Below are 21,554 nucleotides of genomic sequence, written 5' to 3' on the forward strand. Positions count from 1 at the left end.
GCTGCCCCTTGGCATGACTCCACCATGCATCAAAATCATCAATCTTGCAAACTAAATTCTTTCAGCTCCAGCGCGTAGGGGTATTTTCTTCGCAATTTTTATCTTCGACGTCATGGACGTTCAAATGGGTATAAAAAAGTGGATGCCGGTCATCAAGACTGACATTGTCGAAATTTCAATAAGCGAGCAATGACTCATAAACAGACGGCGATCAACGGCAAAAAGAAGGAGGGAAAAGCAAAAACACACACAAAGATGGGAAATCAAAGGCACGAAACGAAAACGAGAAAAGGAAACAGCGCAACAAGCAAAAAATGAGGAACGCGCCAACATCTCCGGCGAATCAAAGCCTGGATATGATGCAATTTTGGACGCTCCGGGGTATATCCAGCCGGGGGGGTATTCGCATGTAATGGGTCTAATTCGGCAAAGTCTAACGGAAAGGCCCAATGGGGGCGGGGTATCCTGAATTCATAGAGTGTGAAGTAGAAGGTCTCCCGCTATCACCAGACGCGCGGGTAGTGTGTCGTGTAGCGATGATGTCTTTTGGAAGGGGGATGGTTAACTTGCTTTCGAAGTGGTGGTTGCTGATGGGGCGGGCCCAGGGGTTCTCGTCATCAGCCAGGTTCACGCCACTGTCGTTCCAAGGGTTTCGGTCAGCGTTGAAGCTGCGAGTGGACTCGATCGAGATGAGCGACGATTTGGAAACATTGGCAGAGCCCTTGAAGAAGCTGCCGGCGGCCGAGTGCGAGCTGTTCTTTCTGCGGTCCAGGAATGAAGAGATGGACGTCATGCTTCCGGGCTTCCTGAGTCGATCAAGAATGCTGCTACGTTCTCGGGCAATGTCCGCATTGAAGGCATTCTTGATGGGGGAGTCGCTGGCTGCCGAGGCGGGTGCGTGCTGGAGCAGTTTCGAGTCAAAGTACTGGAGCGTATCTTCAAACGAGTCAGATTTGGGGCGGGGAATGGAGCCCTTGACGATGTTGGCTTCGACATTCGCGGTAGCAAACTGCGCAAGCAAGAAGTCAATCGCGTCTCGGAGACCTCCAGCATTGTTGCGCGTGAAGCCCCAGACGAGAGTAGCAGTTGGAGCACCCTCTTCAGTAGTCTCATCAGGGTTCTGGTGAACGGTGACCTCCACCTCATACTGGCTCTTCAGCTTGGGGACAAGATCATGCGCGAACTCAGGAGACTCCAAAAACTTGACCAACTTCGGGCTACGAGCAAGCACCAGCTCGTGTCTATCTGGGACCATGCCAAGAAACTCGTCAACGCAGTGAGGCACCTGCCACTGTGGACCAGTGACAGTGACTTCGTCGCTCGCTTGCTCAGTGCTAGGAAAGTTGATCTTGCAGTTGTATTTTTGTTCAAGCTCGTCGATCTCCGAAAGACGGGCGATGAGTTCACGATGGTACAACCGATCAACACTAACGATCTGAGAAGTGTACTCGGAATCCTATTGTAGGTTTTGTGTTAGTCAAAGGTTGACTCTCCACATATCTTCTAGGATCACCTACAGCTCGGTCGACCATTTCAAGAATCTCATTCTTGACAGCATCGAGATTTTGGGCATTACGTGCCGGCGTACGGCAAATAACATTGTCGACTTTGATGTCGTCATCTTCACGCCCCATGCCCCCTAAATTTTATTGTCAGCACTCTCCTGGTGTAAAGAATGATCATTCGGTTGTTTTTGCTCACCTCTATCCATAGCGTTGGAAAATTTGACAAAGACGGAATGCTTCTTCATGATACGCTGGATGTGTTGTCCGCCAATGCCAATAATACGCTTGTGATACTGATCGGGAACATGGAAAGAGATGGAAGCCGGCATCTCCTGTTCAACCAAGGTCAGGCCTTGCTTCATGGATTCGTAGGTGGCAGCCATGACGTCGATATTGAAGTTGTATTCGTTGAAGCCGTCAAAAATGATCTGAACATTGCCTGCCTAACTGTTAGCTTCAAGTTGACCAAACAAATCCGCAAGGACAGGGGGCCAGCGTACTCTGTCCCATGATTTTGTTAATTTTGCCGTTCTTTTTACCAGAGACAAACTCCTTGTGCTCATTCGCGAGCTCAATCTTGACACGAATTTGATACTGAGACTGAGTTGCAAGTTTCAGCTCGGAGATGACTGCCAAGGCAGACTTTACGGAATCATCGGCACCAGTCACGGTAAAAGAGGCCTTATCAAAGGACACCTCGGCGTCAGAGTGGGCGCAGATATCGGCGAGCATATCGTTAATTTCTGCGGGGGCAGGAATATTTCTGGCATCCGGCTGCTGAACGTACCACCCGGCGCCATAAAACTGGCCAGCCAGTGACATGAGCTCCCGAACAGTTCGCTCAACAGGCAGGCCTTCGCTTCCGTGGACTCGGACCGTCGTACGCTGGCATGCCAAAGGAGGAAGCATGATGTACGTTCCGTTGGCCTCAAGGATCTTACGAACTTTATCCAGGCGGCCCAATAGAATGTTGTCCAGTTTTGCAGCTGGGATGGTGACATCTTTGACGAACAGGCGAATGCGAGAGACCGTCTCGTGCAGCTTCTGCTTGGCCATCTCAATGGCTTGGGGAGACTCTCCGGTGATGTAGATTTCTGCAGGGTCGCGCCGATTCGCACCCTGTGGGCAGTACCGATACATCTGCGAGAACATGGGAGGGAAATAGATGGCTGTCCCAGTCGACGATTCAATCAGCTTAATGTTTTTGCGATGTCGTCCACAGACTAGCTGGTGAAGAGACAGCTCGATCCTCGCCACATCCACCATTCGACCAAGCTAAGCCATGTTAGAAGATGCAACACATAGAATTGATGTAGTAATGGCAGGGAATACGAACCCAAGAATCGATTTGAATGAGCACTCGGGCTTTGGCATGCTCGGACGACAAGATATCACCATAGATGGCAACTCTCCATCGTTGATCCATTCGCATCTCGGAATCGCCCAGCATTCCGTCCACCATGGGAGTAAGTTTGGGGCCCAATAGAAAGATGTCAACACCACAGTAGGCGGAAATAGAGTCCAAAGTCTCGAGGACAGGCTTTTTGAGCACACCAGCGCTCAGGTCACAGACCAAGCTTCCCTCAATGTCAATTGTGGTGCATCGCTACGTTTGACAATAAGTTAGCACACTGCGGCAACATCGAAATATCCCGGGGCTGGCGTTTGAGGCATACCATAGATATGGGGATCTCGTTGAGAATGGTCTCTCGGCTCTTGTTGACGAGCTCCGGGGATCCCGTAAGACAGATGGTGGTAATCTGCTGGTCTTTGCCGTTATTGGGAGTCGTGGTAACGACTTGAGCTTCAATAGGCAGAGGTCCGGTGGACAGATCCTTGCAGAGTTTGTGCAGATTGGCAAGGTTTTGGGCATGAGCACGGAGCTCGTAGATGTGGACATCATCCGGTGCGTCCTCGGGGTGCGTCCATCTCAAAACAGCGTCGTTGGTAGCATGCAGAATATCCTCAGTGTTGGGACCAACCAGATCGGAGGCGAACGGAACGTTGAACGAGTAGTGTATCGTGGCATCGGGGGCGGGAGAAGTAAGAGGAAGGCCAGGCTGTGACACGTTTTTGCTCAAGCTGTTCATGGGCACACTGGGTCGACCCATGCCGAAGTTTGGGCTCATCCTCTCGGACCAGTGGCGCATATTGGCCAGCTTATTCATGATGGTTGAGGAAGAGAAGCCGGAAGAGTCGAGTTGAGGCGGATCGCGATTTCGGGACGAGGAGAGGAAATGGCGGCCAGATGAGGAATCAGAAAAGCAAGGGGTATCGATCTGGACGAGAGAAGAAGAAAAAGAAAAGAAAAAAAGGCGAAATGAAGAAGAAGAAAGGAAAGGGAACAAGAGCTGGTGGTAGAGGCCCTTTTCCTGGTATCTCGAGAGAGGTTGACAGAGGCAGAAGAAGAGGGATGGGCGAGTTTAGAGAAGGGTGGAGGAGAAAGGTCTAGCAGAGAAGAGAAAAGAGGGTACGGAGCGCTGGGCCGTTAAGAGAGGCCGGGTATTTGGTGTTTTTAGTAAGTCGAGCTTAAGTAGTGTGGGATTTCGGGGGCCTGGACCGCAGCAGGACAAGTACCGGCGTCAGTGTGTGGTACCTCTACCTAGCACTTTCTGAGATGTCCAGCGTACGATACAACAGAGGCCTCGGTGGGTTGATGCCCTTGAATGGAGTTGCAAAAAATAATCGACGATAGTCACGATGCTGAGCCAAGTTAATTCAATGTACGCCGCAGATTGTTTAAGAAAAAGGATGATTCATGGATTACATCAAGTAGTACTGACGCCAAAAAGTACATCACTGACAGGGACCCAGCACAGCCAGGCCGAGTCCGTCGTAGGGATCCCGGGTCTGCCAGTACCGCTAGACAAAGTAGAGGTCTTTTTTTCAACTCGGGAGGGCTCACAAGCCCAAGCCCCCTTCCACCTTGTCCAAACAGAGTCCCATGTCTGCGGTAAGGCAAGGAACCGATCCGTACGGCGCAATGTGAGTACAAAACGAGGAATCCAACAGAACCGTCCCCATCAATATCTATGATACAGGTTCAAATGCGTGCAACACACACAGAAGCAACGCCGGGATATCATGACCTGTGCTGTACGTCCGCAACGCTAATGTACAAGATACTAAGGTAGGTACCTCAAATGCATTGGCACCACACGGACGGTTTGACGCAGTGATACGGCAGCAGTGTTGCACTTGGCACATACATGTACTGGGTAAGCGCATAATACCTGCCTTGATACATTTGAGAAGCAATAATACAGGAAACCGTTTGTTTGGCAAACACAAGGGCACCACAGACGGGAGCACAAATGCAGCGTGCCGTGACTTGGGAGCAGTGTACTCACTCTCGTCCTCTTCGTTTATAGACTCAGGCAAGGAACATGGATGTAACATTAGCGTAGGTACATGTATTCGGACTGAGAGAGCCGGACGCACAGGCGTTTTGGACAATGACAGGCCGCTATACACCTGTCTGGTCGTAGGTACCAGTACGAGCAAGCAAAGCCTTAGGCTGGCTTAGCGTACCCATGATGCGAGTCTCAGCGGCCCTGCACTGCGCAAGACTGCGTTCTTACAGGTGGTGGCCACTAAACCATGGAGTGGGCCAGGTACGAGTACTCGCACCCTCGGGCACAAGTACCGCGACTGCGGACAGCGCATTTTGGAGGTACTCCGACTCCGCCCACACTGAACTGACAGTCGGGTGAGACCTTAGCTCAGGTTGTCTAATGCGGTGCCGGTACCTGTACAGCACAGCACAGCACATAGCCGGGCGAGGCCACGGAAGAACGCTTCCTGCCCCTTGTGGTCGGGATCGATGGATGGAAGCTTGGACGAGAGACGGCAAATAACTTGCATGTACCTCAGTACGTACTGCAGTAGATTCCCAACAACAACATGCTCTTCATCTCGGCGGCATCTGGTGGCCAAACACGCCCAAATCTCTCCTGCAACAAGCTTTTCTGCAGTCCAAACGGTTCACAGCATGGCCGCCAGCACTAAACTCGTCTTGCTACTAGCAGCACAAGTCGTAGCACCAGCTTTGCTGCAGGCTCGCGGCAACCTTGCCCACATTCGTGGCCATCACTGGCTGGTCCAAAAAGGCCCCGAGCACCGCCAATCTCGAGATAGCCAACGAGATGCCGTGGTCAGCAGGATGGCTTCGCTGCGAAACCTTACCTGGCTGGCTGGATGCACCCCTAACCCGTTTGGCACCTGTTTGCTGCTAACCATCATCCGATAGTCTTTGGTTCAAGATGGAGCCTCGGCTCTGCCTCAAGTGGCCAGACGATGCCCTTGATGACACGGTATTGGGGAAAATGCTGACTATGAGCCTTCTCTCCTCCGTCTCCGTCTCCGTTTGCTTCTCCTTCTCCCTTCTTTCTGCTTCTTTTTCTTCTAGCGTTTGCCGGAGCTGTGGAAAGATCAGATGCTCGGCTAGGCGAAAGCCCACAAACCCACCCACGACATGCTTCGCTTTCCACTGCCTTGTGCTTGCACGCAACAAGGAACGAAGGCTCTCGATCCCCGACTCCACTACTGTGTCCACTCCCTAGCCTGGCCTGGTTGGTTCCTTGCTCTCACTGGCACACGCAGCCCTCGCCCACTGGTAGCCACTTTGGATCACCCAGATCATCCATCACCGGCAGGGGTCATCAGCACTCTTTGTTAAGAGTGTTGGTATGCATTAATGCTGGAGTATACAATAGTCTACTTGTGCAAAGTTTTGGCCATCGCAGCCCCTTCTTCGTCGTCTCTCGCCGAGACATCCAAGCGCTGTTGGGGTGGTTGGTATTTGTCTCTGCCATACAAGCTGTGGGATCGACGGCAAGATCTTCAGGTTCAGCGACAATGAAGTGGGCCCCGCTATAAGATACAGCAAATCATGACGAGTACAGTACAAGTATGTGCGAGAGGGGCGCTGCACCAACCAAGCTTTTTTGCGCAAACGATACGAGGGCTCGTTCTGCCATGCGAGTCGCCGGGCGAGAAGAGGCTCCGAATCCTCCTGTTCACGATATCGCCTCAGTCTTCCTGGAGACGTGGTTTCCATTCTCGTATTGTATCTATTTCCATCATACGACACGTACAAGCATCAACCATCTCGGCACCCCGGGATTTGACATGTTCCGTTCGGTTCGGTCTTCGATTAGATGAATGAGCCCCTGGAACCAAAGTATGTATCATGTACTCGAGGGTGGCATGCAGCCTAGGAATCATATCACACCCATGAGGCTCGTCGGCATGCAGAGGACAGGATCCTTGGCCCCGTCTTCCATACGACTGCCAATCACCGTACTAGTTGTCCAAGGCGGTTTGCTACAGTACTGTACGGATACAAGCATTCCCTTTGTACGCTGTGATTTGTGCGAGTACATACATATCTTGCTACACCACGAATTGCAAACAGAGGTTGGCCCGTCTTCTGCTCCTTGCCGTTGTTTTTCACCCTCGCTGTATCTGGCCGAGCACCACCGGAATGTGTGCCGTGTCTCAAAATTACCGCCGCCACTGTGAGAAAAAGGCCGCCTGGAAATGCGGGCGTATCTGCCTCAAGCTTGATTGATTGTTCCACGACGATGCAACCCGCATTTCGCTCTGGGGCACTGCCGTGGCCCAATCGAAAGCTCTTGGTTGATTTGGGCGGCTACCACCTTGCCTTGTTGCTTGTCTAATCGACCATACACGGGCCGGCCAAATTGATGATGGTTGTATGCTACGTCAACGTCTCTATGTCCTTGGGCTATGATGGGCTCGAGATAAGGGTGGTTGCGTTTTGAAAGGCTGCGTGCTTACCGGGTGCGTTTTGTAGGTTTCATCTGGTCCTAATGCCGCTGGGCACACCCTACATACTCTTCCAGGCCTCATGAAACACGAGATCCGTCGGCGTTTCCTCATTCTGTCGCCCAACTCCGCCCTCAGTTCAGCTCACTAAGCTCTACGCCAACAGGGCGCCGAAAGCCCGATTTTGGGGCCTCCATTCCATTCCGCGACTCCGGTACATGTGGTGTTGTTTAAAGTGGACGGGATCGTCGTAGACCAAACAAAGAGGAATGACATGAAACTACTCGCAGCTACTAATACTAGCACCTACTCTACGAACATCAAGCCAGTGAGTGCTATTCCATGGATGAGGCCGCCGTCCGCGACCCAGCGAAAGAAAAGCCCGCTGTTCATAAGGCCTCCGCCCGTGCCGTCTGCGAGAATGCGTTTCCCGTCTTATCCGGTGCCCGGAGACTTCTAGCTAGAGAGAGCATTACATCTAGCGCGCATCTGCCGAAACAGTAGGGAGCCATGGGAGCTTTCGTATCCCCACAGAACGCCGCAGCCACGGACGGCGGAGGTGGAGAGAGGGACTGAGTTTGGGCCTGTCCAAAGTACGCAGCCACGGACTATTCGATGCCGATGCGGGCCGAGGGGGGAAAGGCGCTTTTTTTCACCTCCTTTGATGTCATGATCAAGGAGTCTGGCCTTTTCAAGACCCGTTTGTAGCTATAAAATCACTCAGTTCGCAGGTTTTTCTCTTAGCATCTCCTGGTTTCCTCGAGGGTGAACGGATCCTCAGTTGGAGCCAGCGTGGTGATGTGCGACTCGTAGTACCAATACCATTGTATAGATGTATTCCGCGAGCATGAGGCGAGATCATCTTAGCTCAAGCCCCTGCTTTACGGTACATACAGCCGTAAATGCCTGTCAATTGTGACATGTGTCATCTGTAATCGATCTTCTCCTAGGAGCCAGCCACATAGTCGTTGCTTGATGATCGACCCATGTCATCTGGAGCTACTAAGCATAGCTCTTCCTAATGAGGCGACCTCCAGAGTCAATAATATTGAGATATCAGTAGGAAAACGCATATGCCCATTCGCCTGATTATAACCTGAGTCATTGGCTGCTTTATCTTTTACATCCACATTCGTACTCTCTTAGCTTACTTCTTAGGGGGAACACAGTTGTGAAACCACTTGTACATTTTCTAAAACTGCAACATCTACCTCCTAGGTAGGTATGGTTGACAGATTGACTTCCATATGACTTAATAGCTCATTGTACAATGCCAGAGTAAATACCCCGTACTCACGACCTCGGTTAGGCCGTAGACTTCCCGTCTGCCTGAAATGAAGCAAATATCAACTCGTCCATGGTATACCGGCTTCCTGTTGTGCCAATCGCCTGATTCCGAATCCCTAATCCGATGTTCCGTGTCCCTGGTCCCTTGTGCCGTTATGAAATGTACTCATACAAGAACTTATACAATTGCAAACAGAGCGGTCGAATATAGTAACCACTCCTTTCCGATCAACTTCTTCTCCATAGCCACTGCTCAACGATAAACCTCTCGCCTGACGTCATCCACGTACACAATTTCCCGCGATGCTCCACGAGGCCGCTCAATGAAGGCGATTTCATCCGATCCCCTCGTAGCTCCTCTGTGCGGCTCATGGTACCGTTCAGGGGGTCGCATGCTGTACTCCCGATGAACAGTTGCAGCTCGCTGCATGGGGCTACCAGCATACTCTCTGGCATAGGGCTGTGGGCCTTCTGGCTGACGACCATCCATGTGGATACTCCCGCTATACTCTCTGCCGGCAGCATCGGGATGTGTGCTATGCATGCGAATGTATGGTGGAACAGGCTCGAACCGCGATGATCGGTAGCTTGTCGGCCGTGGGACGTATTCTGCCGGCCGCTCCTCGATGATTCTGCCATCATGAGACCTCACAATCTGAATGTATCCTCGTTGCTGTAATTGATGTTCACGATACTGACCATCCCTATGGTCGTAAGGATACTCTGGCTCCGATACATATACTCTTCTTGCTGGATCGTAGACCGACAGTGGTCTGGCATATACCACACTGCCTTCGTTGTAGGGCCCAGCCCCGAGGTTGCTTGATGAAAGTCGAGATGGCAGCCGCTCATAAATCACTTCCGGCTCTCCGGGTCGGGGTAGAGGAGTAACAGATTGCCGGCCGGAGGGTATCACAGGCTCGACATACTCCCGCCCATACGAATCATACGTGACCCGTGTTGGTGGCCGTGGGGGGATTATGAAAGACTCACCCTCTGGGCGTACGCTCGCGCGGGGTCCATCAATGGGCTCCCGATAGATGCGTATGGGCTCCCGAGATGAGTCATATGCAACGACTTGCGGCACTGCGGCAGGGCCGTGAATCTCTCTAGGCGGTGGATGGTGATATGATACCACATCCCGTGGTTGAGGTTGAGGCTGAGGCTGACGTACGTAGCTCTCGCCTGAGGGAAGAGGGCGGACATAGCTCTCACCAGACAAACGACCATTACCGGAGAAATTCCCATTGCGACTCAATTCTCCAACTGGCTCACCACGAATATTAGAGCTCGAGGCGGATTGAGCAAGGTATGGCGCGGGGCCGGGTTCTTGGTACGCCACGGGAGCTTGGTCACCTCGAAACACCTGTAACGGCTGCTCGTAAGAAGCATTTGGTGGAGGCTGGGCATATCTCAACTCAGATTGTCCAGATTCATTAGCATGTCCTTGAGACTGTCTCTGGCGTTTGCTGGGTCTGGTGTAGGCTGGGGCTGTCAAGGGTGGTGACTGTGAACGAGGCTCAACTTTAATACGTGGCCCGGCCTCGAGCTCTGGCGCTTGCCGATCGGCCTTTCTCTTCTTCTTTCCTCTTCTCCTCTCTGTATCCCTCGCGCCCTGCGAAGAGCTGTCGGAGCTAGCACCTGCAGGCAAGGGCGCGTTTCGGAGTGCCGCCTCATGTACTGACGTACCACGAGATTCAGCCAAGCCCGAATCGACGATGGGGGTTTGCACATTGACTACAGTCAAAGGTGTTATCTTTGCTGGCTGAGGGGCAACGGGTATCAAGTCATGATTCCGAATAACGGGGGGACGTGGCAGCAGAGGTTGATTTGGATTATACTGGGACTCGTCGTTTTCAGATCCTCGAGACCGTGTTTGCAATACCCGATCCGGTTCTGTAGGGGCAGGGCCTTGGGTAACTGGAGGATTTCCACTGTTGGCGAGTATATGAAGCCCGGGAACCCGCACCTTCTCGGGTCTACTCGCGACAACATTCGCCATCGGAGCATGGGTTTGGGATGGAGGCTGAGAGGGAGGGGCGGCGGCATGGTAACTATTCGTAGAAGCTGCCGTGTTATTACCATAGTCTGTGGGTTCGTGAAGGCTTGGCTGAGATGGCCTGCGGCCATCTATCAACATGGCATCATCAGTTGATCGGCGCACGCGCGAAGTCAGATTGGACTCGGGCGTGTCATGCTTTGAGGAGTAAAAGGTGTTATCGTCAAAAGAATCACTTGCAGCTTCATGATTAGCAATCAAGCCTCCATTGGCGGCAAAGGGTATAGTAGTGGCTTGAACAAGAGTCAGAGCCTTTGCGAGTACATCGGATAGGTCAAACTCATTGACTGGTTCTGCTTGCACTTGCTTTGAGACTCGACGCTGTTCGATGTCGTCTCTCAGAGACCGCTCTATTCTTTGCCTCTGTAGCTGAATTTCAGCCCTAACGAGCTCGTCAGATTTTTCAAGAAGAATGGGATTGATCTCGGTCGTCCTAGTTGCAAATGGCTTTGGATGCCGAGAATCAGCAGCGGTGGCGCCAGCATCAGCTACAGGCCGTAGCAAGCTGGGGTTCTGGCTCTGAGTTTTCTCAGCAGATTGCTGTAGAGAACCAGGCCTTGTGTCTACTTCGCCAGGCTCTGATGGCGGTCTCGCATAGTTGATGATGGAGTGGGACGAGGCCTTGAGGCCGGGAGGGAGCTTGATGGTTGGGTGGGTTCCCGCGAGAATGGCATCGCGAAATCGCACAATCTTCTCGTATTCTTCAATCTCTTTCGCTTCTTTCTCTGTCAACCTGGCTGATGCAGATGCGTTTGCGCGGGTAGGGGCGGCCAGGCCGCTGTCTCCCGGACCCATAGCAAACAGTTGCTCCCTAAAGTTAGCAAAGGATTGCCGCGTCAACAAAGCGCAGTGGGAAACGCGAAGACGTTGCGCTTAGCGTTCAAGGGCGGCTCCTGGCAGAAGCTACAAGGGCGCTCTTCAGAATACACAATCAGCCGTGCGATTCTTTGATGCTTCGATCATAGTGGGTGATCGAGATGTGCTGATGCCTAGAGTGACGACAATAGAATGGAAGTTGGAATAGGGAGGATATTTGGGGCTGGTTTGGCCAAATAATTTGGAGGTGGTGACAGGGTTCGTTTTGGGCAGAATTCTACTAGAGTGGGGCAGTCCAGGTACAAGGGTACCTGCTAGTCTTTGGAGCTCCCCGCTACCGCCTTGATGCACTTTAGTGTCAAACGCTTCATCCCTCTCCCAAAGGCATTATCGTGCTTAGAAGCTTTTATACCAAGTAATTCCATCATATATCACCGGGTATATTGTTGAGTTTCCTCACTTGGCGTTTAATAACTGAGACTCGGAATATCAGCAATGCAGTACAGTTCACTCTCAATTTCCCAGTAATCTGGACAGGGTTGAGGTTGTGTATTAGGGACTTTTGCTATGAATGTTCCCCGTAGATTAGCAGCTGAAAGAGATGAATGATTACCTAGCAGTACGGTGAAACCAGAGCTAGAGTGTGTCGAATGCTACTCCAAAAGACAAGCCAAAATTATACAACTATACAAATTGATACTAAATATTTCATCACAGTAAGAATTCGAATTCGGTTGCTGTCTTTAAGCGGCAAATTATTCAGCGACCTCAAGCCTAATGTAGCCACTGCCTTGGCGCAAGATGGCTGGCTGCTGAATTTAGCAGCATGCTAGCCGGGCATTAGTACCGGTGAAGAGTCATCAAGCCTCGATTTATTTTAGGACAGATCCGATCTATTTCTCTTCATCACATTCTGAACCGGATGCGTTTATACAGGCTTCCCATCTCTCTTACAGTTCGGTCAGCCATTAAACCCCGCCCCTCATTTAGCAACAAGAACATCGGCTTTCTTTCGCAAGCACTTTCTGGTACCGCCACGCGAGCATTTCACCAATCTCCGGCCTCCTCTTTTCTCACTAAGATGACTGTTCCCAATGGCACCAACCCCGGGAAACCGGTCCTATTCTTGTTAGTGAATCGTCGTCACAGATAATGAGAGCAGTAGTTCTAACGGTGTTCAAGCGACATTGACAACTGTCTCTACCCAAGGAGTAAGGATCAATATCACTCATGACTCAATCGTAGTCTAACTAGGTGGCAGGTAGCAAAGTACAGGATCTCATGGCGGAGTTGATTGACAAGTACTTTGAAGAGCATCTCAACCTCCCCTGGGACGATGCTGTCAAACTACACCAGGAGTACTACAAAAACTATGGTCTGGCCATCGAAGGACTGGTCCGTCACCACCAGATTGACCCTCTGGAGTACAACACCAAGGTCGACGACGCTCTGCCCCTGGAGGGAATCATCAAGCCCAACCCAGAGCTGCGTCAGCTGCTCGAGGATATCGACAGAAGCAAGGTGAAGGTATGGCTTCTCACGAATGCGTATGTCACCCACGGCAAGCGAGTCGTCAAGTTGCTCGGCATTGACGACCTCTTTGAGGGTCTTACATTCTGCGACTACGCCGAGATGCCCCTGGTCTGCAAGCCTCACCCAGACATGTACCGAAAAGCTATGAAACACGCTGGCGTGGAAAGAGTGGAAGACTGTTATTTTGTTGGTACGGCTGTCCTTTTTGCTTCACGGCTGTGGCCAATCTCTGTGAATGAAGAATCCACAATCTCTAACATCCGAATCCAGATGACAGTTTTGCAAACTGTGCCGCTGCAAAGAAGTTGGGCTGGACGGCAGCGCACTTGGTGGAAGAAGATGTCCCACAACCAGAAGTCCAAGCATCACAGTATCAGATCCGCCACTTGCGAGAGCTGCGACAAGTCTATCCCCAATTTTTCAAGAGCTCCTAAAGAGTGTAAAGCCATTTGCTTAGAGGGTTGTACCCTGGATGGTATAGATAGAAGCGGCGCTGAGAGTTACAATTTACTAGAAGAGGAGGGAGATGTCGTTATAGCTTACATAGATGAATTCAAGATTTATATGTAGATACCATGCGAATATCTTTATTTCATATCTCATCTGAAACTGGCAACACCCTCCCAAATATCTCTTCGAAATCAACCATGAGTTCGTAGATATTGAAATCTCTTAGATCTCAAAATGTGCTAAGAAGTCACGGCTGATTTCGAGGATGAAATTTATGAGGGGATGACCAGGTACAGATTGGACATGAAATACAATCAAATGTTATTCCTTTTCGCGATGTTACACAATAACCGTCTCCCAAGCTTTGGCCACTGTGATCCTGGCCATCAGCCAGCCATAACCCAATATCTAGGTATCCTTAACGCCTCGCTACCAAGTAAAAGAAAGCATGTCGATTAAAAGAAACATTCATGGTTCATGGTCGCCGTATGATACGTATAGTGGAGTCCAGCTGTTTCAAAATGTGATCTCTCTCTTTCAGGGCCTCCACCCGCTGTGCCTCGGCCGTTTTTAGATCTTCCTCAAGATCTTTAATGTGTCGTTCCTGATCTTGTTCACTGTTGTCGAGGCCGGGTAATGTGGAGATGAGCACCTCGATTTGTTGTTCTTTCACGATCAGGTCTCGCGCCAGCTCGACTAGGCCGGCTCGGAAATCTTGGGGAGGGAGTGCGTCCACTATAGAAACCATCAGTGCATGCTCACATGAGCCAACCGCCAACCACTACGCAGCTATCCGCAGTTATTCGTACCTTCTTTTGGTACCTGCTCCTTAGGCTCGCGGATCTTGTCCTTCGGGCCCAATGGCTCGAGATCGTGCCTCATATGGACGAAATGCAGAGAAGCCACGAGCTGCTGAGCGAACTGGAGATGAATTTCCATTAGCCAACGGAGCTCCTCTTCAATGGAAAGTCGGGGCGCTGTCATATAGAACAACATACCTGATCAACTGCATCTTGCAGCTGCGTGAGTCGGTCCCCCATATTGCAATGCTTCGACCGTAAATACTGTAGCACCTAATAGCTGCGAGGCTGATACACGATGCAAAGAGGTGCCAATAAGGCTATCGCGCAAGTGGGATGCGTGAGAGCTACCGGTACGGTGCGGATTACAGTGCTAAGAATACGGAGCCACAAGCAGCTGCCAAACTGGAGGATAGCGCGGAAATCGGGGAATAAACGATCCGGTCCACCAGTCAGGTGAAAGTGAACACATTGCTATCTGTCCATTTGAGTGCAGTGACCTCGAGATGGCAGTCGCCCACAGCAAGTTTCTCCCATTCGCTTTATAATACTCTTCCAAGGCCGACACATTCGCAGTCGTGCTTCTCTCAAGCTTGTTCCTTTTCCTCGACACTCTTTGCGCCTTTGAGCTTCGACCCGGACTTGTCAATTATTAATTCTAATCCTCGCCAACCCATTACATCGCCATGGCCACGCCGCCGCCGCAGCCGCCTCCAGGCGCAATGCCGATGGGTATGCCCATGCCCGGTCCTGGCTTCATGGGCCAGCAGCCCACGCCCGAGCAGATCCAGCAGATCCAGCGCAAGATCGCTGAAGATGCCCAAAAGGCTGGCATGACTGTGCCCGAATTTATCGAGCACATCAAGCAGCAGCAGTTTGCGCGAATGCGCCAGATGCAGATGCAACAGGCCGCAGCGCAGCAGCAGCAACAGCAGGGAGGAGGACACGAAGGCCACAACCATCCTCACCCTCATCCGCACCCTCACCCGCATCCTCATCAGCAGCAGGGCCAGCCACAGCCCATTACTCCCGGCCCGCCCAACCCTAAGGGACTTGCCGTCGCCAAGTTTCTGCGTAGCCAGGACTTGAAGCCACGTACCTCGATTCTGAATGGCGAGCGCAAAGACATGTTCAAGGGTGAGTGCCGCATTGTGCCCTGCCAAATCTCAATTCATTGATAGATGCTTACCGAATCAATAGTCAAGCGTGCTCTGCGAGCGCTGCAGTCTCCGGCATATGAAAAGGCTCGAAAGAAGAACCCTCTGTTGCCAGAAATCACCGACCGAGCCTCTCTGGAGAACACCTTTAAGCTGCTGCCCCTCAGCATGCTTGCGCTTAGAGTCACCAAGCTCGAGCCCCAACCCGGCCCCAACGGCAAGAAGCCCAAGCGTGTCAAGGGCCAGTGGAATGTTAGGATAGAGCAGCAGCAAGAGGCCAGAGACGACATGTACTACGTGTGGCTCTGGGAGGGAAGCCAGGTCAAGCGTCAGCTGTATGCCGCCCTTGCCCTTGTCATCATCTTCGCCGTTGTCCTGTACCCTCTGTGGCCGTTGGTCCTTCGACAAGGAGTGTACTACTTGAGTTGGGGCATGCTGGGTCTTCTTGGTCTCTTCTTCGCCATGGCCATATTCCGTGTTATTCTGTTCTGCATTACGTACTTTGCCGTGCCCCCTGGACTTTGGCTCTACCCCAACCTCTGGGAAGACGTCTCTTTCATGGACAGTTTCCGACCAGTTTGGGCTTGGCATGAGGTAAGACTTTTCTCTTTTGGTGCCCCCTTCACCTCTATCATCTCTGGACAAAGCGCTAACAAGCCTTCTAGACCGAGAAGCCGAAGAAGAAGAAGAAGTCCAAGGCTGTTGCGGCAAACTCCGTCATGGCTGCGGCTACTGGACAGGTGGCACCGACTACTGCCACGACCACGGGCACGGATACACAGGTGGATGTGGCACCTCAAGAGCCAAAGGTTTACGAGGCACCCAAAGTGGAGGAGCTGGCGGACGAGTGAAGGGGGAGCGAAAATGTACTTGTACGAAAATAACTGCGTGGGCCACTCCTATCCGAGCATTATCAGAGCCTTTGCTGCTTATTTACGAAGGCACAGCTGCTTGTGATGTTTGATGGAAAGTGGACGAGGGAAAAGGCGAAGAGGATTTCATTGGTAAATTAGAATTATTTCACAATGCTCCATTGCGGAGCGGGCGTTATGTATGATCTATGGACAGGGCCGTTTTCATTCCACGTTTGACACATTACATTTTCATCCATGCATTGATTTAAGCAGTCTCGCTACCGGCGGCACGCTCATAGTACCAGATAGCACCAGGAGTCTTTGCGCAAGACGATACCGAGCCGCCAGCAATGTCAGCAGGGACTCGCAGGCCCTGGTTGCGCTGAGGAGAGCCATAGACGTGGTAGTAGTACCAGACCTCGTTGAGCTGAGTGCCGCCGTTGTCGAGAGATCCCTTGCCGGCCTCGGTCTGGTTGTACTTGGGGCCACCGCAGCCGATGAAGGGGACGGCGCCGTATCCAAGGGTCAGAGCATCCTGGACGTCGGAGAGGGAGTAGGAGGTGGTGTTGGAAGGGCGGATGTTGGCGGCGGAGAGCCAGCCCCAGGTGGGGAGGACCTTGTAGTAGGAGATGACGGTCTCGAAGAACTGGAAGAGGTCGTCGTGCTCGTTGGCCTTGGGTCCGTAGCACTCCTTGTCAAAGGTCGAGAAGCAGGTGGCGTGCTTGGAGAACTCGTGGGCCCAGAGCTCCCAGTTGGGGGCGTACTGGTTGATCCAGTACTTTTTCATGTAGGCAAGGAGATCCATCTTTCCGTACGGCTCGAACCATGCCTCGATCGACTCTCCCGTATATTTTGGGACAGGGGTGCCGTCAGGCTTGCCATTGGTGGTGTTGGGAGCAGGGCTGGGATCATATTGGCGGCTATTACACGACGGTCAGATGCTGCTTGGTAGAATGCAGTTGATAGCAGCATGGACACACCTGAGATCGCAGTACTGAGTGTAGCTGCCGTTGCAGAAATCTAATTGACACGGTCAGAATCAGGATGGCACAACTAGAAACATTGAGCTTATACTTACCAGGCCAGAGACCGTGAATGGTCCAGGTATAGGGAGGTAGCAGCTGCCCGATGCCTTCGAGACCCGTGTTGGTGTCCCAGAACTGAGTTTGGAGCTGGAGAAATCGATCGAATCAGTAACTGAACTCGAAATCCTTTGCCGTTGCACAATTGTGCAAGATAGTTGTTAGACATACCACCAGTCCTCCAAAAGTCTCGGTGCAGCAAGAATCAACCTTGTCAGCGACTGCGCCTTCGGAGCAGGACAAGACGGGGTCAGCTATCATAAAAGTCAGCCATACCATTCAATTGATACTAAATCATAGAAACAACATACTCAAGATGCAGGTGTGGTTGTCGGGTGTCATGTTGGGGTACAGCCCAGCAGCGGCAAGCTGGGCGCTTGCAATCACAGCCAAAGTGTTGCGATACATGGCTTCAGACGTCGGAATTGACTAAACACTGATTGATTCCTAGAACTTCAATCTCGAAAGACAGACGAGCAAGCAAGCTGAGGAAAGGGAAAGGAAAAGAAGAAAAAGATCGTCCACATCTAAGTCGCACCCATGGCTTTATAGACGTCAAACCGCTTCTCATCCCGGTCTGTCTTGGCTACATGTACATGCAAACGATCCTCCACTGCCTACCGGAGCACTTTGAACGGGACCTGGGACTTGCAGAAAGCGGTATGCTATACCGACAGTCCGCCATTGACGGACCTGCACGGGCCCTTGTCAAGCAAGACAGAAGGAGGGAGAGAAAAAAAAAGATTGTCAAAATAGCCCTTTGGACATGCCATATCGAGCAAAGGTCCGAGGGGCCCCCCAGTCTAGCAAAGGGCGGCCGGGGCAGCGATATCATGAGCTTCAGCTTGTTCTTCGGCGCCAGATTGGGACTGGCGCTTTTGGTTGGTTTCTTGGGAGGAGGGCAGCGAATTGTTTGTAATTCTGCTGAGAAGCACTACCCAATAAGTGATAATACGACGTTGGATTTGCGATTTGATTCATTGTTTCGGTGCAAGTGCCTTTTTGCGTGGACAGGGATCAACTGAACCGCGGCGTCCTCCGAAGGTGGGCGTTTTCGGAACTTTTGATAGCTCGCCGCCGCCATAGAAAGAAGCATGTTGTGCCAGCGAGTAAGCTTGTTTTTCTCCGCCTCTTGCGAGGATTTGTGATTCTCAGCGGAGAATGAAGGATATGTCACTTGGAATTGTTGGTAAAAGTTTAAGGGTATTACATGGATTCTAGTCCTTGTTTTCACGGTAAGGAAGATGATGTTTTTGCCCGTGAGCCTACTATCTATGCAAACAATGTCTCTTTTTAAGCATACAAATGGCGTCAAAAATAATATTCCAAGCTTAAAAAGAAAATCCCCATGCTACTCCGTTCTCAAATTCTATTTTCTCATACAATCCCATTCTTTCTTGTTTCTCTCACCGAGGCCCCCCAGAGAGGGCAAAAATCTCAGCCGCTGCCAAGTCAATATCTCACCAGCTACGCAATCATCTCGCATTAGCCTGTATGCAGTTGCATAGATGGCAGCACGCACGTGGCATCAGGATGCGACCTTGGACACTCGCCATTTGCTGGTTTGCCTTTGCTCCTCCAACTGCGGCGCGGGCATCACCGCCCAGTCCAGCCTCCAGGCATTGAAGCTGTATTACCATTACTCAGTAGCAGCACGCCTTGATCCGCTAAACATCTTCAGGTCACAGCTCAAGAGTCTTGTAGAAAAACGTGCCGTCCTTTAATCCTCCCGCGGGGCTCATGCCATATCCCGGAACCTTGCCCAGCTCTGTATATCCCAGCCTGCTGAAGACTGCTTCTGCCTGGTTGCCACTCTCCGTATCCAACAGCTGCAACGGGAAGCGTTAGCACAAGGCTGGTTTCTTCGCATCAGTAGACTCAAAACTCATCAATGCGACTTACCAGCAATGTCCGGCCTCGATTCAGGGCCTCTGCTTCCAACGCACTCATCAGTGCCCTCGCGCCGCCTTTCCCCCTGTGATGCTTGTGGATGAGCAGCTTCTCGACATAGCCTCGAAATGACCCCGTCTCTGAGTATGGCATCCATAGCATGACGACACCTATGAGCTCCGGCCCTTTGATACGGCCGCTTGGATCCAGCTCGCTCACCAGGAGCAGCATCAATCGTCTCCCATCGTTTGTTTCTGCAATCCGCTCCTTCCACCAGGATAACAGCTTCTCATGTGATAGTGGTAGAAGAAATGTGGCTATTGTGTGGTCGTGAGTGATGCAGGATGCGTGAATCGCGGCCAGGTAAGGAGTGAGATGCGAGTGTAGTGAGATGTCGAAGGGGACGACGATACCGGGAGCAGGCATCTTGTTGAAATAGCAGGTATGAAGGAGAGAAGTTGACGATCAAAAGAATGTAAAGAAGAATGCAAACAACGACGGACGTTTGTGATCTCTGCAAGGGGGATGTGCTGGCAGATAATGTGATACAAATACCAGACGTCTGTGTTTCCGCCCAGGCTGACAGAGAATCGACGCCCTGTAAATTATGGGCGTTGAAAATGCAAAAACTATACAGGCTATATTGTCAGCGTTAAAATTCATGCAGTGGAAAAGCTAAATCTTTGCTTCTCCTGAACACAAAACAAAAGACAATCTCCAAGAAATTGAGATGTGACGAGATGGGAACAACTTTGTGAGCCGCAGCAGCTCATCTCAACGGAGGCCTCGAAAGACTTCACTCACCCAGCGTCTGATGTCACTGTTGTCGTTTCGCCGGGCTGTGTAAACACCGGAATTGACAAGCTTGGCAACAGCTAAAAGACAGATCGATGGGCTGGGCGATGTATCGAGTCGCTATAGATGGTACACTCGTATCCCTCGAAATCGAATTGGTCTATGAGCGATTTGACGCGGTGCCCGTTATCGGCTTTGATGGAGGCAATAATTGAATAATCGGCGCCTCGACGAAATTTCAGTACCTTGCATGAGACAGTACGTCAGTTGAGAGCTAATGTTGTCTGCGGCCTTAGCAACGGTGCGGCTTGCAGGGCGCCCTGGGAGGCTACCTGTAAAGCGTAAAGCGCTAGAACGCAACCCCCTTGCCGTTTGTGACGACTCGGCGGGTAGAGAGCCCGGGATTGCCTGTGGCGTCTCCGTGCAGCTCTCTTAAAAAGTATGGGATCCATTGACGGCCAGATGCAAAGGATCTGAGCGTGAACTTGAAGGGACAATAAATTTCATCACCTACCAGGAAGGAATCCTTGTTGTCTATGACTGTCGCAACATCAAGATTCTTTACTCTACTGTGGACAACGTCTTTGGCAAAAACATGGACAAGATGTCAAAGGCACTGGCGAATTATCGAGCTTCACAGACAATGACTGAACAGCAGCGGCGACGACTGCTCCGGCGGGCTGGTAAAGACGATCTGCTTACAGTAGGCGTCGAACATGTGCAGATGGATACTATAATAGTCATTCTCGTTGGCCAATCCGCCCTCCATACATTCGAAAAACGCCTCCGAGACGATCCCTCAATAAAATAAAGAAAGTTTATTTTACCTTAAGAAATACTAAGGGTTTTAGTAAACCATATTTCTTAATTATCTATGATAAAGATGAGATTTCGCAAATTGTTTTTTATTCAAACCATACGAGCAGGTTTCTTATGGGCTCATATTTAAAAGAGGCCATATACTCTGACCTCGTGTGGAATACGGCGGCAAATCTTGCTTCAGTTAGGGTCGAATAAGAGGCCCTATTTTCAAGATTTGTCGTGCAGACCCGACTGGAGTCGGAAAATTGGGCTAATCTTACAGCTGAAGAAAAGTCAACAGATTCTAAGTTCACATTTGACTGGCAAAATTCCCAAGGTTTTATATTCAAACATGAGGAATATTTGCGGCAAAGGCATCGATGGCGTTTGGAAAGGCTACCTGGTTCTTCAAGTATCTGCTACTATCACTATTTTCTCTACTAATTGCTACTATCGGCTATGGATCTGGTTGTCCCAATCCAAACCATGGGAAAGTTTCAGCGAAACTTTATAGACTCTACTTTTGTAGTTCGTGATTTAGGTAGTTCTATTCGGGTTTGTCGATGGCTTCGGGTTTACTTGTCCCGACACGGCTGGTGGCAGTTAACCAGACCAACTTTCCGAGTCGTTCTGGTGGTGCAATAACATCAGGGTTGAGGCACGTCCGCCGCTGCCAAAAATGAGTTGTTTGCCGCGTCACGACCAAGTTTCAAAACAACAGCCCTGCGGCTGTTG

At 51.1% G+C, this 21,554-nt stretch overlaps 10 protein-coding genes across 10 annotated transcripts; 4 read left to right on the forward strand and 6 right to left on the reverse strand.

Annotated features, from left to right (window-relative positions):
* Positions 1–433: 433 nt before the first annotated feature.
* On the reverse strand, positions 434–3,673 carry M431DRAFT_73493 (hypothetical protein; the record flags this gene model as incomplete). The annotated part of the gene is made up of 6 exons (XM_024922132.1): positions 434–1,456; positions 1,518–1,639; positions 1,702–1,944; positions 2,006–2,780; positions 2,842–3,111; positions 3,182–3,673. 6 exons carry the CDS (start codon positions 3,671–3,673, stop codon positions 434–436), a joined length of 2,925 nt encoding a protein of 974 aa, XP_024780365.1.
* Positions 3,674–5,496: 1,823 nt separating this feature from the next.
* On the forward strand, positions 5,497–5,754 carry M431DRAFT_489463 (hypothetical protein; the record flags this gene model as incomplete). Its single annotated transcript, XM_024916681.1, has 1 exon — positions 5,497–5,754. One exon carries the CDS (start codon positions 5,497–5,499, stop codon positions 5,752–5,754), a length of 258 nt encoding a protein of 85 aa, XP_024780366.1.
* Positions 5,755–5,976: 222 nt separating this feature from the next.
* On the reverse strand, positions 5,977–6,645 carry M431DRAFT_193804 (hypothetical protein). The gene has a single exon (XM_024913229.1). It carries the CDS (start codon positions 6,562–6,564, stop codon positions 6,199–6,201), a length of 366 nt encoding a protein of 121 aa, XP_024780367.1. The 5' UTR covers positions 6,565–6,645; the 3' UTR covers positions 5,977–6,198.
* Positions 6,646–7,223: 578 nt separating this feature from the next.
* M431DRAFT_193831 (hypothetical protein) lies at positions 7,224–7,871 on the forward strand. Its single transcript, XM_024913230.1, has 2 exons — positions 7,224–7,310; positions 7,462–7,871. Exon 2 carries the CDS (start codon positions 7,570–7,572, stop codon positions 7,753–7,755), a length of 186 nt encoding a protein of 61 aa, XP_024780368.1. The 5' UTR covers positions 7,224–7,310; positions 7,462–7,569; the 3' UTR covers positions 7,756–7,871.
* Positions 7,872–8,370: 499 nt separating this feature from the next.
* On the reverse strand, positions 8,371–11,671 carry M431DRAFT_502846 (hypothetical protein). The gene has a single exon (XM_024918223.1). The coding sequence runs from the start codon at positions 11,434–11,436 to the stop codon at positions 8,836–8,838; it is 2,601 nt and encodes an 866-aa protein (XP_024780369.1). The 5' UTR covers positions 11,437–11,671; the 3' UTR covers positions 8,371–8,835.
* Positions 11,672–12,318: 647 nt separating this feature from the next.
* On the forward strand, positions 12,319–13,578 carry M431DRAFT_502847 (hypothetical protein). Its single transcript, XM_024918224.1, has 4 exons — positions 12,319–12,585; positions 12,640–12,668; positions 12,719–13,180; positions 13,261–13,578. Exons 1-4 carry the CDS (start codon positions 12,539–12,541, stop codon positions 13,422–13,424), a joined length of 702 nt encoding a protein of 233 aa, XP_024780370.1. The 5' UTR covers positions 12,319–12,538; the 3' UTR covers positions 13,425–13,578.
* A 120-nt stretch (positions 13,579–13,698) lies between these two features.
* On the reverse strand, positions 13,699–14,480 carry M431DRAFT_104410 (hypothetical protein; the record flags this gene model as incomplete). The annotated part of the gene is made up of 3 exons (XM_024911546.1): positions 13,699–14,175; positions 14,250–14,361; positions 14,439–14,480. 3 exons carry the CDS (start codon positions 14,478–14,480, stop codon positions 13,916–13,918), a joined length of 414 nt encoding a protein of 137 aa, XP_024780371.1. The 3' UTR covers positions 13,699–13,915.
* Positions 14,481–14,998: 518 nt separating this feature from the next.
* On the forward strand, positions 14,999–16,248 carry M431DRAFT_72725 (hypothetical protein; the record flags this gene model as incomplete). Its single annotated transcript, XM_024922060.1, has 3 exons — positions 14,999–15,377; positions 15,441–15,991; positions 16,063–16,248. The coding sequence occupies 3 exons, from the start codon at positions 14,999–15,001 to the stop codon at positions 16,246–16,248; spliced, it is 1,116 nt and encodes a 371-aa protein (XP_024780372.1).
* Positions 16,249–16,516: 268 nt separating this feature from the next.
* Positions 16,517–18,224, reverse strand: M431DRAFT_104414 (hypothetical protein; the record flags this gene model as incomplete). Its single annotated transcript, XM_024911547.1, has 5 exons — positions 17,645–18,224; positions 17,505–17,587; positions 17,330–17,423; positions 17,232–17,271; positions 16,517–17,171 (listed from the first exon to the last, which is right to left on the reverse strand). The coding sequence occupies exons 1-5, from the start codon at positions 17,739–17,741 to the stop codon at positions 16,517–16,519; spliced, it is 969 nt and encodes a 322-aa protein (XP_024780373.1). The 5' UTR covers positions 17,742–18,224.
* Positions 18,225–19,015: 791 nt separating this feature from the next.
* Positions 19,016–19,649, reverse strand: M431DRAFT_72179 (hypothetical protein; the record flags this gene model as incomplete). Its single annotated transcript, XM_024921991.1, has 2 exons — positions 19,016–19,162; positions 19,236–19,649. 2 exons carry the CDS (start codon positions 19,647–19,649, stop codon positions 19,016–19,018), a joined length of 561 nt encoding a protein of 186 aa, XP_024780374.1.
* Between the last annotated feature and the right edge of the window lie 1,905 nt (positions 19,650–21,554).

Source organism: Trichoderma harzianum, assembly GCF_003025095.1.
Source record: "Trichoderma harzianum CBS 226.95 unplaced genomic scaffold M431scaffold_1, whole genome shotgun sequence".
NCBI classification, from domain to species: domain Eukaryota; kingdom Fungi; phylum Ascomycota; class Sordariomycetes; order Hypocreales; family Hypocreaceae; genus Trichoderma; species Trichoderma harzianum.

Excerpts from the sequence above, each read along its gene's own strand:
- M431DRAFT_193804 (XM_024913229.1), bottom strand. The coding sequence starts at position 6,564 with ATGGAAACCACGTCTCCAGGAAGACTGAGGCGATATCGTGAACAGGAG.
- M431DRAFT_193831 (XM_024913230.1), top strand. The coding sequence starts at position 7,570 with ATGAAACTACTCGCAGCTACTAATACTAGCACCTACTCTACGAACATC.
- M431DRAFT_502846 (XM_024918223.1), bottom strand. The coding sequence starts at position 11,436 with ATGGGTCCGGGAGACAGCGGCCTGGCCGCCCCTACCCGCGCAAACGCA.
- M431DRAFT_502847 (XM_024918224.1), top strand. The coding sequence starts at position 12,539 with ATGACTGTTCCCAATGGCACCAACCCCGGGAAACCGGTCCTATTCTT. Across the intron at positions 12,586-12,639 it reads GGGAAACCGGTCCTATTCTT|CGACATTGACAACTGTCTCT; the intron begins GTTAGTGAATCG and ends ACGGTGTTCAAG. Across the intron at positions 12,669-12,718 it reads CAACTGTCTCTACCCAAGGA|GTAGCAAAGTACAGGATCTC; the intron begins GTAAGGATCAAT and ends ACTAGGTGGCAG.